The sequence below is a fragment of the Octodon degus genome, unplaced genomic scaffold (assembly GCF_000260255.1).
Source record: "Octodon degus isolate 3935 unplaced genomic scaffold, OctDeg1.0 scaffold00001, whole genome shotgun sequence".
NCBI lineage: Eukaryota > Metazoa > Chordata > Mammalia > Rodentia > Octodontidae > Octodon > Octodon degus.
Window position 1 is genome coordinate 25,817,440 of NW_004524577.1, and position 17,520 is coordinate 25,834,959.

A 17,520-nucleotide genomic window follows, 5' to 3' on the forward strand; every position below is an offset into this window, starting at 1 on the left:
GGGAATTAAACTCAGGCCCTTGTGCTTGCCAGGGAAGCGCTTATTCCACTGAGCCATATCCCCGGCCCCTTGGGGGGTGATTTTGGGGATTGATCCCAGGACCTGTGCATTCCTGCCCCCCCCCCACTTTAAAAAAATAATCCTGAGACACAGTCTTCCTAAATCACTAAGTTGTCCAGGCTGGGTTCAAACTTGCAATCCTCCTGCATCAGCCTCCAAGTGTGTTTGGATTACAACTGTGTGTCATCATGCCCCTCTTATACTTTCTTTGCTAAATTTTCTAGAACAAACATGTACAGCTTTTCTAAACAGGAAAAAAAATTAAAAAGATGTTCTAATTTCAAGTTCTTACTTTTCTTATATCTAGATTCTTCTAAATGTTCTCCACAACTCTCCTCCCCAGTCTGGGGAAAGCAGAGGCTGTTCGCACTCCAGCACAGCAGTGTGAAGGGAGCTCTTCTCAGTGCTTGAGCTCCCTGCACTTGGAACGGGCACCCCTGGGGACACACACCGTAGCGTTTCACAACAAGCGCTGTAATTACCCACTGTTGCACCTAACACAAAAGCTCAGACCTTGAAAAGCTTGCAATTTACACAGCTTTTGTAGAGAAGTACTTACATGCTGCTGCAGTAAATTAAAAAATCTGCATTAAAGCATCATTAAAGCTGCAATTGTAATTACGCTAGACTGAGTTCAAAGACAGAGATGGCATTACTATACATGATATTTCAGTGTGCCAAAAGGAAATATGCTTTCGCATATGTACTTGAATTTAAAATACACTCTTCTAAGCTTGCTTTCCGCACTGCCAAGGAGATGCAGACCACTTGGGTGGTGTGGGGCATTTGGCCTCCAAGCAGTGGCCCTTGGCGCTGGCTGAGCCCCAGGCTAAAAGGACCTGGCTCGAATCCTGAGCTCTCCTTGGACGGCCAGTCTGGCTGAGATTCAAGTCTACACTGGCTAATGGCATGAGGAAGACATCTAAATTTACAGAAAACGGAGGATTTCTGACGTAACTTCCATGATAACTTGGGGTAAAGTGATGAGGAAGAGCTCAGACCACTGCTGGAGGACAAGACCAGGGGCAGTGTCAAAGCTGTGCAGCCTAAGGCTATCGTGACTAGAGGCAGTGTCAGCAGCAGAGCAGGGAGGTGAGCCAGCCAGGACTGTAAACACATCTCTAATTTCTGGATCAGCATTTATCACCTCTTAGAACCAAAAGCAATTTTCTCATTTTTCAACTACCACATCAAAAAAAGTTTAATTTAAATACATAAGATTTAGGGACTTAAATCATGTAATACATGTCTGTCATGGTATTTAATGTATATACATACATACTCGCATATGAGGAAGACATCTAAATTTACAGAAAACGGAGGATTTCTGACGTAACTTCCATGATAACTTGGGGGTAAAGTGATGAGGAAAGAGCTCAGACCACTGCTGGAGGACAAGACCAGGGGCAGTGTCAAAGCTGTGCATATATATATATATATGAATGTGTATGATGGTGAAATATATAATTATATATTGTAAACATTTAAATCTAAAAATTTCCTATCCAAAGTTGATAAACCAATTATTTTAATTTCTAATTGTATTTTACAATATTTGAAACAAAAAAGATTCTCTGATCTCAAGTTTTAAGAAAATTTGCCATCTTCAGACTAGTTTCTAAACAATTCTTTTCCCTCTAACGCATGTAAGAGCCTCTTTTATCATAGTAAAAGTAACCCCAGGAATTGCCAGTGTCCACTATCTATCAAGCATAGATAACTTCGGATTCCTTAATCAGGTGAAGCACTGCCCTGCGTGCTCTTTGGACTTAGGATTGTGGGTCCATAGTCTCTGGGCGACTAAATTATTAAAACGTTTGAAAGGCAATCCCGTTCTCCATTTCCAGCAATGATCAAAACAGATTACATTAGGCAAAGTGAATTACAGGCAAGTTTTGCTAAAACTACTTTCCACATCAAGTAATTAAGACGGGGTACTATGTGAGGGCTCTGTAAGTAATTCAGTATTTAAGAAGGGAAAAGCAAAACGTTGCCTTACATTAGAGTGTGTTCTTGAACCTAAAAATTAACTGGGCATCTCCATATGAACATTTATTTCGTTTTTCAACAAATGTTTGTAAAGTGCTTGAAAATGCTTGCGGACTCATACTGTCTTCCTCCTCGCTTCTTGGAATCCTGTCTTCTGCTGGATTCTATGACAGCACCTTCTCTTTCCCTCCTGCCTCTCACGTTGCTGATCCTCATTCTCCTGCTGGTCATTTGTCCTCTAAAGATGTCAAAATGCTGGCACTTCTGCCCAGCTCCAGGCTTGGGCTTTTCACCCCAAACTTTTTCCCTTCAATCAAGGACTTCTGGCTTCCCAAGGTTATGAGCAGCATCTATGAAAGAACAGCTTCCAAACTCAGAGCAACACACATTCGGCTTCTCAGTCTCAGGTCCGTGCCACAACTGTTTGTTAATGTCATCAGAAGCCTCCCGAGTGTTTAAACCCAATCAGCAGCGAAGTGGACTCTGAAGCCCTGTCTCAGCTGCTTTCCTTGTCTCCTCTATTGGCCATATTCTCAGCAAGACAACTGGAAACCGGCTTTCACCTGTACCCGCTCATGCCACAACCATCTTTTAGCAAGTATGAGGAATTCTCACTCAAAGTACATGGAGTTAAAGCGCAACTGATGCTCTAGCATTCAAACCTGAAGAAAAGCCACAGATCACACACACACACACACACACGCACGCACACGCACACACACACACACACACATGCAGAGGCACACAAGAACACACACATATACTCATGCACACACACAGGCACACAAGAACACACGCACATACACTCTTGCACATACACGGGCACACATGCACTGCAAATTTTGTTTATAAATTAAGAGTCTTAAAAATGAATGTGGGAATAAAATTTTGAGTGAGTGTTCAACGGGTCCTGGTTCTGAATGAATGAATGAATGAATGAATAAATGAATGAAGAAAGGTTAACTGGTTAACACGGGGGCTTGCAACTTCAAGAATCAGCTTCCAGTAGCCTTACTTTGTCATTAAGAAGAGAATAAAGTGCTGAAACAAAGGGCAAACCAGTTAAATCCTCCTATACTCAGAATAGAGGAATGAGAAAGAGGTCAGCCATTAAATTATCATTAGGAATAGATTACATGTAAACATCACAGTCTTCTCAAAGGACTGAAAGGATAAATGCAGGTCCCAGGATAGATAGGTGTGCATAAAGGAATTAACAAAGCATAATGATGCTGGAATATGCAATTGGTGAGTCAAGACAAAGCAGCACCAAAAACTAGGAAAACACTGGCTGACGTCAAGCCATCTGATTTTATCATTCTTTTCCTTAAGCAGGAAGGGCATGACATGTCACTGCTGAAGGCAACAACTGGCAGTTACACAAAGGTAAGGGCTTTTCAAAAATGACTACAGCATGAAATAGAAAGATGGGGTTCTCTATAATTCAGAGGAATTGATTTATGAAATTCTTGAAATTTCAGTTGAAATGTGAAATGTTGTAGCTGTAAGACATGTACTAAAGAAACCTAGTTTTGGGACCAATTAAATGTTCTAATAATATTAGATGCACGCAAGGTGATGCTCTACTTGATCTTGATTAAGACAAGCAACTGGGTAAAGCTTATTTGCTTATTTTAACCAATATAAGATGAAAGTAAGAGGACCACAAAGTGCTCTGGACTGAAGACAAAGTTTTTACAAGTTGAAATTGACTTTTTGAGATAGGTTTATGAACAGAAAAAAGAACATTGGACAAACATGACTGGGATCTCTACAGCAGTGGTGATGGTGAACCTTTTAGAGCTTCCAACAGTAACAAACAGCAGGCTGTGGTTCAGCAGAGTAAGTGTTTGCCTGGCAAGCACAAGGGTCTGAGTTCAATCCCCGGTTCCGCCAAACAAAACAAAACAAAAAACAGCAGGCTGTGGCACATGTGCTACACATCTTACACTGTGCTACAGTTCACCACCACTGTTCTGGAGAAAATAAAACAATACTTATATCATTTTTAAAAAGTGAAATGTAATTCCTTTTAAGGCCATGACTCTGTGAGCCCTAATCTGGCTTTGCTCTATTTCCCGAAAGTAAGAAGGCACAAGAGCCACAGCGCTTGTCTGGTGCCACGACTTCTGTGCAGCCAAAGGAGGTCACTGCTTCCGACGGTTGGGAAAATCGTATTTCAAGCATGGAAAGGCTCCTTCAGGTTTTTGAATTAGAGGCGCAAAATAAATGAAACAAAGGTAGTGTGACACTCAAGGCTATGGCCCTCGTCTAACCTTATCTAAGAAAATAATCCTCTACTGGTACCCATCAGCCATCTCTACTAAGCTGGCCTCCCCAGCAGACTAAAATCCACCAGCACCACTGCGCCACACAAAGCACAAAGAGTGACCGTGCTCTGGACACACACACACACACACACACACACACACACACACACACACACAGTGAGCAGAGAGGAAAAGTGGCATCACCCCAGGACCTGCAGAGCCCCAAAACTGCTTTAATGCCTACTTAGGTTAAAACCTACCCACCTTTGCAGGTTAGCCTATATAGTTTACGAAGGAGTCAGAGAAACTGTTTTTGAAAAACTTACTTTATGGCTTTTGAAACCATCATCTTACACTGAGTAAGAGAATGAGAAAATAAAAGCACCACACCACTGACGCCAAACTCATCAAACAGAAAGAAGGAGCTCTGATCAAAGCAGGTAATCCTCGGAGCACATCTCGTCAGGTGCCTTCTGTAGCCACAGCTACATTCAACAACAAAAGCAGAAGTCAGAAACAAAAGGACTAATACACTGCAAGAAAAATAATCATTTCCACTAGCTAAAAAAACACCATTAAAAAGGCAAATGGTGGGCTGGCCAAACAGGGGTCTGATTAAAGGGGCCAGGAGCGCACTGAAACAGCAATTAAGATTGGGCATGGTGGCGCATGCCTGTAATCCCAGCATCTGGGAGACTGTATACAGGCAGATCACTATGAGTCTGATCTAGTAGTGAGACTGCACTCCCTGTAGACCTTTCCCTAAAATACAAAAAAGGCAAACGGCAAAATATCAGTAAAATTAAAAGGATCAATATTATTATCTTCTTACAAATCACTAATAAAAAATAAAAGACCATGGATGAAAATACAGATGGATATAAGGAGATATAAGAGGCCAGTGAATACGGAAACACTTAAAATCTCATCATAATAAAACATGAACATTACAAATATATATTGTACTCTGCTTAGCTTATATTGATACGATCTTTAAAAGTATAATATGCTGTTTTGGCAAGAGGAAGGAGTAACACAGTTGGTGTTCCAGTCACAGGTGTACATGCACAACCACATGCATCAGGCACAAACTCTGCACAATAAACAAAAAGATGCAACAGTTTATATGGATTCTGTGTCACAAACTTACAAGGGCATTTATGCTTTCTCTGTAATTTCTCACACTGGCAACAACCTATCAGCTTTACTATTGTTATGTCCTCCCAAAGCCTTACACAGCCACAGTGAAGCTTTTCAGAGGTGGCTGGATCTAGAATTTGTGACACTGGGATTGACTCATGGTGTGACGCTAGGATCAAGGGTATGAGTGTCACTCCTCTGTGATGCCCCTGTGCCACGCCACCCTGCCTCAAGAGCTTGCTGATTAGAGATCAAAACCTCTACAAACTGTGAGTTTCATTTGAAGGAGAGAGACACCAGTCTCTTCTTTTAGGGTTTCTGGACCATATGTTCTGCTGAGAACCTTCCACGAACTACAAGTCCATGCTTTTGCTTCTTCGTTTTCTTTAATGGGCCTATCTTGTTCACTGTTCTTTCTGGAATCCCTGTCTCCCCACACACACTATGTTTTGGGTGTGAGGACACGCTGCAGGACACTAGGCCAATACCACTCCCGCCACTCCCATGCCACTGTTAACACTGCTAAGGTGCAGTCTCTCCTGAGACACTGTCTGGAACACATTCTAGTCTCAGTGGGGCTGGCTGTGCTCACGCACTCCCCCCAAAGAAGAAGAGAAAATGGATCTTTTTTTAGGCAAGTAAGGAGTAGGAGATGGTAGCTTTTCCTTCTCTCGCTTTACGTGGACATGTTAAGAATCCTTAGTTGGCAGTCTGTGTATTAAATATGATAGAGAAGGTGGTGACAAAATGACAAAAAAGGAAATCAAAGGACCCAGGGTGGGGAGGACACACTGTGTATGATCAAGATACAGGACTGGTTTTCCTCCTTTTCTCCTCCTTACATAGAAATGAGAATCTACTTAACTGATAAATGCCACTTGTTATACAAAGTGTTACCGAGTTCCACTGCCTTTCAAAGAATGAGAACCTGTTCGCTCTGTATGATGAAGAAAACTACTCTGGGGCCTAAACAACAGACTCCTCTGCCTCCTCCAATGGCCAAGTTTTCAAGTGAATATGGAAGGGAAAAAATATAAACTAAAATTGTACAAGGAAGAGAAAAGTAATGAAGAGGATCATTATAATTTTAACCTTATCTATCTCCTTTCTTAATATTAGAATTAAGGAAAAATCATAGCAGTAAAGGACAAATCAATGGACACATAAGGCGACACCATTAAAAAAACAAATGGCCAGCGGTTTGATCCCTAGGCCTGCCGTGCCAGCCTGGGGCACGCTGAGACAGCAGTTGAGATTGGGCGTGGTGTTGCGCGCCTGTAATCCCAGCTCTTGGGAGCTGTATACAGGCAGATCACTATGGGTGATCTAAGGTCTAAGGTCTAAGGGTGATGCAGTTACTACAAAGATGAGGAAGCAAACATATCTCAAATCACTATAGATTACTGTAAGAAACAGAATTCATCATTCACTTGACACCTAGTAACACTGCCAAACACAGTGCTTGGGGAGGAGAAATGTAAAGATTTAAATAACAAAAGTGATTCCAGTCCTTAGGTCAGGTATTTAGCCTTGATTGACTCTCTAGAGGCCTCAGAATGATGACAATCATGTAGCAGCAACCTCAAAGTTATGAGTGCTCATAATACAAATGACATGTACAACTTTGGCAATGTAATATTATCAACTGTTTACCCCTCTTCAATAATATCTCCCACATTTCACAGAAGTAACTATAACAAAACTTTTTTTTAAAAAAAAAATGTATTTAGTACAGGGTCTACAGGGTCTCACTATGTAGATCGGACTCGTAGTGATGCTCCTGTTTACAGCCTCCCAAGTGCTGGGATTACAGGCACGAGCCACCGTGCCCAGTCTCAATGTCTCAGTGCACCCGGGGGTGGGGTCGGCACGGCATGCCGGGGGCACTGAACACTGGTCCCTGTGCTCTGCCTAAGCAGGCGCTTTAGTCCACTGAGCTATCTGGCTGGCCCTACAAAACTGGTTTAAAAATTACCATATTTTCCTATTCTTATTATGAAGATATGAATAATCAAAGACTATAGAAAATGTTTACATTTTTTAAAGCAATATTGTAGTAAAAGACACACTGCCATCAATCCCCACCAAAATCCTCCCTCTCACGTCAAACACACTTATCCCATCCTTTTTGCCACTTGCTGAAGCATTCTCCTTCATAAATGCTTTTAATTTTTCATTGTGGATGCTTCTTGTCCTGAATCAAGGTAAAACATTAACCTTGGCTGGTCATTTTGATCTTGAGGAAGAGCAGAAGTCTCAGTGTTAGACCCAGTAAATAAGGTGGATAAAGACACACTGTGATGTTTTTGATTGGTAAAAATGGCCTTCAATGTTTTAAATTGATTCAACATATTGAAGCTGCCATGACAGCACATCTAAAGCCACACACACACACGCACACACACACACACACGCACACACACACACATACACGCACACACGCACACACACACGCTTCCCAAAGTGCTCTGAAAAGTGGCAAAAATGATGAGATATATTCAAAGCAATGGAGAATATTTTGACAGGGATTAATGTTAATATGTGCTTCACTGTAATACATTTTTAAATTTTATTTATATATTTTGATCATATCTCACATATACATACTTATACAACTGATATGTAGAATATATATATATTCTATTTATATATACATATGATATATAAAAACAAAATAGTCTATGCACTATGATGTTAACTTTATATGAATGGTTTGTCCTCATGTACGTGCAGCACTCATTTATTTGTTTGTTTTATATGTATGACTATGTCATAGGTTATTCACTGATCTAACCAGTTGAGATTTAGGTTATTTCCAAGTGTTCAGCAGTTCTGGACATGGTGCCATATTGGTTTGGTCATGTTCTCATGTGTGGAAGAGCTTCTCTAGAATTCTACTTGGAAAAGCATTTCTGAGTATCAGTGATCATTTCATTGTATCAAAATTTTATAAATTTATCTTTGTTTTTATTGTGCCATCTTTTATTACTATGGCAAAAATAAAATGTGGTTTCCAAGGAATGACTGCCTCTCTCTCCCTTCTCTCAACCATAACGGACAACTGCCACTCACCACTGGAAAGATCTCTGGAGCTCAAGGACTGCCTTATAAGGGACAGGGACAGCCCAACATTTAAGCAGGAAATCAAGGTCATCTGAGAGCCTGTCGCGTAAGCAGGTCCACTTGCTTCTTCTCTTAACCTGCTACCCTTCACCATCTTGAAGACAACTTCTTAAAACCTGGACCCTCCTCTAAGCCCCCCAAAGACCTTCAAAGTTGATTCCTTCCACTCACTGATATCCACCTGCCTTTTTTCTGTTCCCCAATACAACCACGTATACACCTCCCAAACTCTAGCCATACACTAGGAATTCTTTCTTTTGCCCCTTTTATACCTACCAAAACCTTGCCCATCTTCTAAACTCTTGGGCAAGTGGTTCCTTTAAGCTCTGCTAGACTTTCCTGATTTGATTTAACCTTTTTCTTCTTTTCATTTCTTTGAATAGAATGTTTAAAAACATACTTAGTAATCTAACAAGTTCTGCAATATGCCTCAACCTTCCTTATAATCCTAATCTATAGTCCTATAGAATACTGGAGACCACAGACTTTATCTCTTGAATTTTCATTTTCCTCACAATAGTTACTGTACCTCAATATAATGAACAAGTTCAATTTTAGTGAGAAACATACTATACTTCTCAACACTTCTTCTCATCACATGAGCAATCAGTCTGCATTTCCCAAACATAGTCCTAACAGGGAAACCTGAATTACATCATCAAGAAATTTAGAAATAGAGAAGCCAATAACTGAAAAAGGACTCCATATAAAACAAATGGAAAACATGCTTAAAGACACACTTGCACCTTAGTAGGTCAGCTTATTTAAAGAACTAAACAAAAAGAAATAAGACAAGATTCAACGAAGAGGAGTCAGTTACCTGCATGAGCAGAAAGAGGCGAGTGTGGTCTGGGCAGCGCTGGGGACTGTCCATTGCCTATCAAGCTTTTCCGGTTGCTTGTTCGGCAACTGTGAAAAGGAAAGAAAACCAGTTTTAAAAGGAGACTGCACTATCAAAGGTATTCAAGTATATCCAAAGTAGGCACATTTAGCTTGAACAAGCTACAGGATTTGTTCCTGCTACCACCAATGTTATTGCAAATTATTATGTAGACACGAATATTTCAGGGGTGGCTATGTTTTGAATATTAGAAACTGTAATCCAGCAGTGATGAAGCTATGGCAGGGATACTGTTTTCTGTTAAAACAAAAGATGTTAATGTATGCATTGGGTTTTCTAAACAAACCTCAGTATTCAGGTTTCATTGCAATGCTGGCACTTGGTAATAAATAAGCAGGCTTTGGCTTGCAGTTTGGGCCCTCATTTCTAAAAGCTTTACTATCACTGCTATAAAGTATTCATATAGCATAACACCATCAATATTCCTCAGCACGAGGGAGGCTATAATCAAATGCCTTCTTTCACCTCATGTTGGCAAATATGTGACATGCCACACATACGAGTGATAAATTAAGGATTGAAATCAGCAAACCACAGGTAGCATCTTTGTTGACATGAAATTTCTAATAGAAAATTAAATGCAATGAAGCACACTGACATTAATCTTACAATGATGCACTAATTAAAAATCTAATTATTTAGACAAATTTCATATCTGTGCCTTTTGTCAATTGAACAGCCAATGCCTGAGAAAAATGTACTCCACCACTCACTTATTTTTCACCTTGTATACAAGTATTCAGACTCCTTATTAAGGAACACATTTTGAAATCATGAAAACGGATTCCAGTGTATCAAAATAATAGTGTTGGCCATTCTCAAAAGCTTGCTGCCTACTGACTGTCTCTTGAATACCCAGTAAGTGGAAATAAATTACTGTATATCAGAAGTCCATTACTTTTTCCTGTTTTTGCTAGTTGGAAGTTATAAAATAGTTAACCTGAGTTTAGAGTAACTTTTACAAGCTTCAAAAAATAAAGAAAATACAAAAATCCATTGATGGTACAGTAGATAATATCTCACGTTCATCTGTTTTCCTCCAGTACTGATCGGTACTTTATTCTCTGTCGTCACTACAGTATAAGACGAATGTGATGAACCCCAGAAAGCCATCGCCCTGACTTCAGCTGACAGTGTCGGGGCACCAGGACCCTACCCCCCGGGATGTTATGGCCGCAGGCATCGCTAACAGTTCATCACCATGCGCTTGCATCCAGAGCAGGCTGAAATGCAGGTGAGAAAGGTAGGGCCACTTGATCCTTAAATTCAGTTTAGACTTCACAAATTTTAGAGTCTGTATGAAATACGTGAAAAAGGAATTTCTACATATTCAAAAACTGCATTTCAGTACTTGCTGGTAAATCATCATTTATTAATATTCCTATATTCACAATTATTTAGGGTCAAGTTACATCATTTTATTTTCCTTACGGCAACAATCAAAATCACCTAGCATTATCTGGGAATTTAATTAAGATTAGGTTTACTCAGCCTTAAAAAAGTGTTGAATGAGAAGAGACTCTTGATACTTCATTATGAAGGTGCACTGTGATAATACCAACTCATCTATCACAAACTGTATTTGACCTCTTAAATTCATAATCATCAAACCAGAGAGTCTGATTGTTTGGAAATGATACTGTATAATGTGTTGTTTTAATTCAAGTTAATGTCTCCCTTCATCTCAGTAAAGGAACAGCAAATATATTAACTTGTTGATGTTAAATAAAAGAGATTATGACAGATTTATATCCAGCAAATCTCAGCAAACTCATTTACAAAAGTTAACTCAGGAGCTGGAGAGATGGCTCAGTGGTCTAAAGCACCTACTTAGAACAAGCTTGGCAAAGCATCAGGGACCGCGGTTCAATCCCCCAGCACCACATGCCAGCCAGTCCCGCCCCCTGGTGGGCTGAGCTGGCCACACACACACACCACACTCTCTCTCTGTCTCTGTCTCTGTCTCTGTCTCTGTCTCTGTCTCTGTCTCTCTCTCTCTCTCTCTCTCTCTCTCTCTCTCAAATAAATAAAATAAAATAAAAATAAAAAATTTAAAAAAAAAAGTTAACTGAAATTTAGTTTAATTATTACCAAAGTGGCTATTTGAATTTATGTATTAGTGTTTTATCTATACAACTGAAATATGTTTTTAAAAATCTGTAACTGGTGTTTATACGAAAATAAAAATGAATGAAAAATGTGTATCAATAAAACATAATTAATATCCATTGATGCTGGTGACATATCCTTATTTAAAATTAGGACATGTTTCTTTCTTTTCTTTTCTTTCTTTTTTTTTTTTTTTTTTTTTTTTTGGAATCAGGGATTGAACTCAGGCCCTTGTGCTTGCCAGGGAAGCACTTATTCCACTGAGCCATCTCCCCACCCCCTAGGATATGTTTCTTAATGAAACCTTTAGAACTATTGAGTTTTCCTAAGTATCAAATGGAATGACCAGTGTCCTACTGTAACAAGCATAATAGGCAACAGTTCAGGTTTAAAATGCAGAAAATCACACACAAAAAAAAAAACCTCTCTCACAGTTTTATCAGTTGAAGTATAACCAAAAAAAAGGTGGAAAAAAAGCGATTCCAAAGAAAAATCTCAAAGAGACATGTGTAAATAAAACCTGGAGGTTGGGTCTGAGGATGCAGCTCAGTGGCAGTCTTCCCTAGCACGTCTGAGGCCCTGGGATTTTGCTCAGCAATATAAAATAAGACAAAAACAAAACTGAAATGAATTTTTAAACAATGGGAGACAGAGTTCACTGACTAATGCCATGAACAACCAAAGCATACTACATAGCTGAGACTCTATTTCATAACTTCTGTATCCATCTTCTACATGTTCCTACAAAGGGTTTTGTAATAGCCTTGGACCTTTATGGAACCAAAAAGGAAAACTTTCAAACATAAAATACCAACATGGCAAAACCAGAGTTTATAAAGCACAGGTCAAGGCAGATTCACATGTGAACACAAAACAAGGCTTCATACTTAGGAAGTAGGGTCTTTATTTGCTTCACAAATGAATTGTCACTAACATTCTCAAGAAAAGCAATTTTCACACTACTACATTTAATCCTGAAATCTGTAGATCTTGACATATATCAATACTTTTTAAATCCTGGGACCCTCCTGAGATGTTTTGTGGCTAACTTTTCCAAGGTGAGTGAGGAGATGGCCATCCTATCTCAGTACTACCTGCTTCCAGTACCTCTGAGAGTCACCAAATATTACTGCTTGTGGTGGCTTCTTCCAATAAATGAACTAAATCTTCACTGAACCCGACAGAAGGAAGTCTGAAGTTGGCAGCACTGCACTGCCCAGCCTAGTAACCACAGCACTGAAGTAAAACACTATTCTGGCCCCTGTCATTGTTACTTGTTCCTCCAGGTATCCTACACTTATCTGTCCACGACAGGAGAAGCTTATGATATCCAAGTGTGAAGACAGCTCCCCAGGTGCTCATGACCACACCTACTCACTCAATCCACAGAGTGACAAAACCACTTGGGCAAAATAAGGCTTGCTTCTCTTCACCAGAGTGACTCAGCCAACTCTTTTGTCTTCGCCTGGGAAAGTCACCAAGGGAAAAACAGGGGATGTCCCAGTAGGTAACAACACTACTTCTACAGCAGAAATCTCTCATCCTTCATCCTCATTCTGCACTTCACCTGGTAAAACATTCTAGCATTCATTTTCGGGGGACACAAGGATGTGACTAGGAAAGTAAAACTAAAGAACAGTTATGAACCCAATTTTCAGCTCTTCTGCCCTCAGCATACTGTCATGCTCAGCCTTCAAGAAGACACAGAACCCATCTACCCTGCCCAGACTTCAGTCTGAAGTCAAGCTAATATCCACTTGCCATGAAGTCCCTCTGCCTCTCAGTTCTCCAGCTAAAGGAACATGGTAGAGATTCCTTGTCCTATGCGTAATATGCTCAGTTGGATCTCTCATGCTGTGACTATCGTAGCTCTGTTAACAGAGTGGCACAGAAAGATCCTTTACTTGCAAAATGAGAATGTGGCCTGAAAAGCCTGCCCTATACAACTGAGACAAAGACAGAGTTACACAATGGATTAGGACAGGGGCTGATAATGACAAGTAATCATTTCTCATTACCTCATTCATTTGGTCCCACCCAGGGACAACTGTGAGGCACAGACGGCAGGCTCTTGCACACACATGGGACAGGAAGGGTACCTGCCCACGGTGGCCTGGGATCTGGGAAGATCAGTAGGGCAGGAAGATGACAACAGTACTATTGCATGAGTAGGACTGGCCAGCCCTGGATGAACACACATGTAAGGGTGTCACAGTTAGGCTGCTACTCAATGGTGATACTTCCTGCAGTGCTTTGAGGCTGCTGTGAGAAGTGCTGTGTCTGTCCTCATGGTTCTCGCTGAAGCAGATGGAAGGAAGACTGACTAGGGCCAGGCAATGGTGAGTCAGATGGTGATTCACCATCACCAAAGCAGTTCCACGAGAAGCTTCTGAGCCTCACTGCTAACAGTGCCTTCTATCTGCTTAAAAGATGGAGAGACAGGCCATGGGTTTCATCATCCATCAGAGTCAGGCCTAGCCCAGTGGGAGAGCAAAAGACAATGGGGGCTACTAAGCTGACCATATGCAGGGAGTCGAATTTTTTTTGGCACAAGCACCTACATTCCATTTCATGCAACATAAAGAAAATCTTCCTTAAAAGCTTTGAACACTTTCCTCCTACATACTGCTTAATGCTGCCTCCCCAAATCTCTTGCTCTGCCTGAAATGTCTTTAGGCTCAAGGCTCCATAAAAAGGCTTGGGGGGCTCTGCAAATGAATGACACCTGGATTTGTCACAGAGCAACTCGCGCCAACCAGTAAGCCACCCCCTACTAGGTCTCTAAATACCATGAGGTCCAGTAGCCTGTAAATTTCTGCAGTTATTCTTTTGCAATAGCTTTTAATTTAATTTTAGGTTACATTTATCTTGAGACATGAATTCTGAGGATGTCTGATCATAGCAAGCAAAGAAAAGAGAACCCCAAGAACTGTCATTTGACCTTCACGGCTGGCTTGAAAGGTCAACACACAGTACAATGTGTGAGAAGTCACCACGGAGGTACAGTAACAATTCTAAATGGAGTAAGGGCTCCTGCAGTTCTCAGAAGCCAAGTTACAATTTATTACTTCATCTTGATGAAAATTTTGATAAATGTGCATAGGAGACCCATTATAGACCAAAACTTTAGCATAAGTGAACATCTGCTATTTCCTAATACCACAACTGAATCTGAACGTTTCAATATTCTTGAAAAAGACAGTAAGGCTAAAGGAACCTGTGCATGACAGAAGCCAAAAATCATCAAGTGAATTGCTGAATAAATGTTAAAAACTAATGAGGTAGGCTTCAGATTCCACATTTTTGTAATGAAGGGTTTGGGCCCCTTCAGTAAGGGAAACAGAAACTGGTCTTTTTGGTTGATAGAATTTTTGAAAATCCAATAATTTATACCACTCTAGAATGAACAACATCTGCCTCATTTGTTTTGAATCTTTAAAAACATATGTAGATATTCTAAGAGAGAAAGAAATTACTCAGTGACATTCAAATCAATAAGATTTTGCACTCCCCAAATAGGCAAGTAAGTACTAAAAGAATTGTGGTCTACAGCCTTCCTATTCATTCTTGTGCTGTCACGTACCTATATGTGCTGTAAACAGAATATGTGTGTGGTCTTACATTGCTTGATGAGTGATATCACATATCAGGACAAACAGCTAATGATTTGGAATTGTGCAAAAGACACTAATGGGTTTCTGTTTAAAGCCCTACACATTCCGGTGCTTCTTTCTACAGGTTAGCCTAGAGTAAAGTTCTGTTGGGGTTCAGCTTGAGCTGTAGAAGACAGGTGGCAGTATGGCAAAAGAACTTTGTGCAGGATAGTGTTAAGCAATTTTATTTGGTGGAGGTGCAACTGATACCCCCACCCCAGAAAGATGATCCATAAACATTTACTGTCACTGTGCTATAACATATGAACCAGTTTTGCTTCTACAAGCAAATTTCTTTCATGATTTCTGATTGCATATGTACATGTCTTTAAAAAAAACTCCTTTGAATCTGTTCTAATATATTACTGCTACTTTAGCACACTATACATTATAGACATTTTTAGACATCTTATTTTTTTTCAACTCAACATTATACTTTTGAGATTTAACCATAACAACATAAATATGGGTCTAATGCATTTCCTTTTAGATCACTTATTTACAGCGAACTTTAGCATTCTTAAATGCACTAAAATTACATATTATAGACATTTCTTTTTCCTCTCTGTAACATTAAATATCTAGGAATCTATGGATTTGTAAATATGACTCCAAAAGCCATGAAAAATTCCTTTAATAGCCACATTTAAAAGAAAGGTTATCATGCAATATAAAGAAAATCTTCCTTAAAATCTCTGACCACTTTTCTCCTGCATTCTGCTTACGGTTGCCTCCCCAAATCTCTTGCTCTTCCTTCATTCTGCTGGATTTTTCAGAAATCACTTTCTCTGAGCATCTTAAAGTCTGTGTGTCCACCACTTTTTCTGAGCAGCAGAAGGCCACACCTACAAGCTGGCTAGAGAAGCGCTACTTCCTCTTGGAAAGAGAGAACAAAACTACTATTTCTGCTACTGTCACATACGTTTAGTTTGCCACTTACTTGCAGTTAGAGGACTTCCGTATCATGAAATCAAGGTGATTATTAACTCATTCAACAAATGACTTTTTGAGTCTCTAAGATATGGTAGGCATTATTCTGAATAAACAAAGTCCCTAGCCTCATGGGGGGTTGCAGATAATAAACACAATTAATCAGTAAAGTTGATAGTATGTGAAATGATAGTGGAGAAAAAGTAATGTAGAAAGTAGGAGAGGGAGGTCGATGGTGGGAAGTAATGATTTTAAATTTGTGTTCAGGACAAGCCCTACTGGGAAGGTGTTGTCTGTTAAGACCAAGAAATAAAGGTCCAAATATAGCACAAACAAAGGCCCTGAACCATGGTAGCAGCCCGCCGGGCAGGGGTCCAGCAAGCAGAGGCGCTGCAGAAGAGCATATCTTAGAGACCCGAGGGAGGCGGGTCTGAGGTACACTGCAGGCCATAGGAAACAGTCTTACTTTTAGCTTGAGAGAAAAGGGAAGCTGTTATTTTTTTAAACATAATCTGATTTTGTTTGAAGAGACTCCTCCCGCCTGCTAAATTGAAATAGCCACAGGAAGCAGCAGGAGTACCAGCCGTTAGGAAGGCACGTCAACATGCATCCCAGATGTACTCTCATCTTCTGCAAGGCTGCTTTCACTTATTTTAAACATTCGAGCAAAAAATGGCCCCACAATTCAATGCCAATATCATATACTGGTGTCTTAGTTACTCTTCTCTTGTTGCTGGGACAAATACCAGACACTAAAACTTAGGGAAGGAAAGGTTTATTTAGCTCATAGTTACTGGAGGTTTCAGTTTTAAAAAGCCTGAATTACATAGCAAGACCTCGAAGCCTTATTTGCTGAGGAAAGAGGGTCAGTGCCTCTGTCTTCTCCAAACATCTCCTCCCTGCCTGAGGTGGCCTCAATCACAGACACCACTGCCCCATGCTATAGGGTCTGGAGGAGAGTCTGGAGCACTGCAGTGTCCAGGATGATCCTCTCCACACTTCCAAGGGAGCTTGCTGGCCTGTGGGGCGGGGGTGGGGGAACAGAGCACGTGCTGCCAGTTGAATGGTTCATGCCCCTCTGGTCCCACTCCCCAAGCCCCGCCCTGGGCCTCTGGCCACGTCCCTCAAGCCACTTGCTGCTCCTTGAGCTGCATCTGCCCCATGACTTAAATGAGGCTTTGGGTGGACAACTAGACACAAACAGTAACATTCTGTCCTTGAACCCCCAAAGTCTCATGCACATCCCTTTGTCCAAAAGGCATTTTAGTCTATCTCTAAGCGTTGGCAAAGTCCCAACAGTTTCAGCATTGCTGAAAAGTCCAAGTCCCAAGTCTCCTCCAAGATC

At 40.5% G+C, this 17,520-nt stretch overlaps 1 protein-coding gene across 6 annotated transcripts in view; it reads right to left on the reverse strand.

The window, feature by feature from the left end:
* Positions 1–17,520, reverse strand: part of Mast4 (microtubule associated serine/threonine kinase family member 4) — a 587,536-nt gene that overhangs the window by 98,340 nt on the left and 471,676 nt on the right. For all 6 annotated transcript variants that reach the window (XM_023705080.1, XM_004623035.2, XM_023705162.1 and 3 more), the window contains one exon: positions 9,403–9,491. In XM_023705080.1, the coding sequence (XP_023560848.1) occupies positions 9,403–9,491 (89 nt within the window). The remainder of the gene's footprint in view (positions 1–9,402; positions 9,492–17,520) is intronic.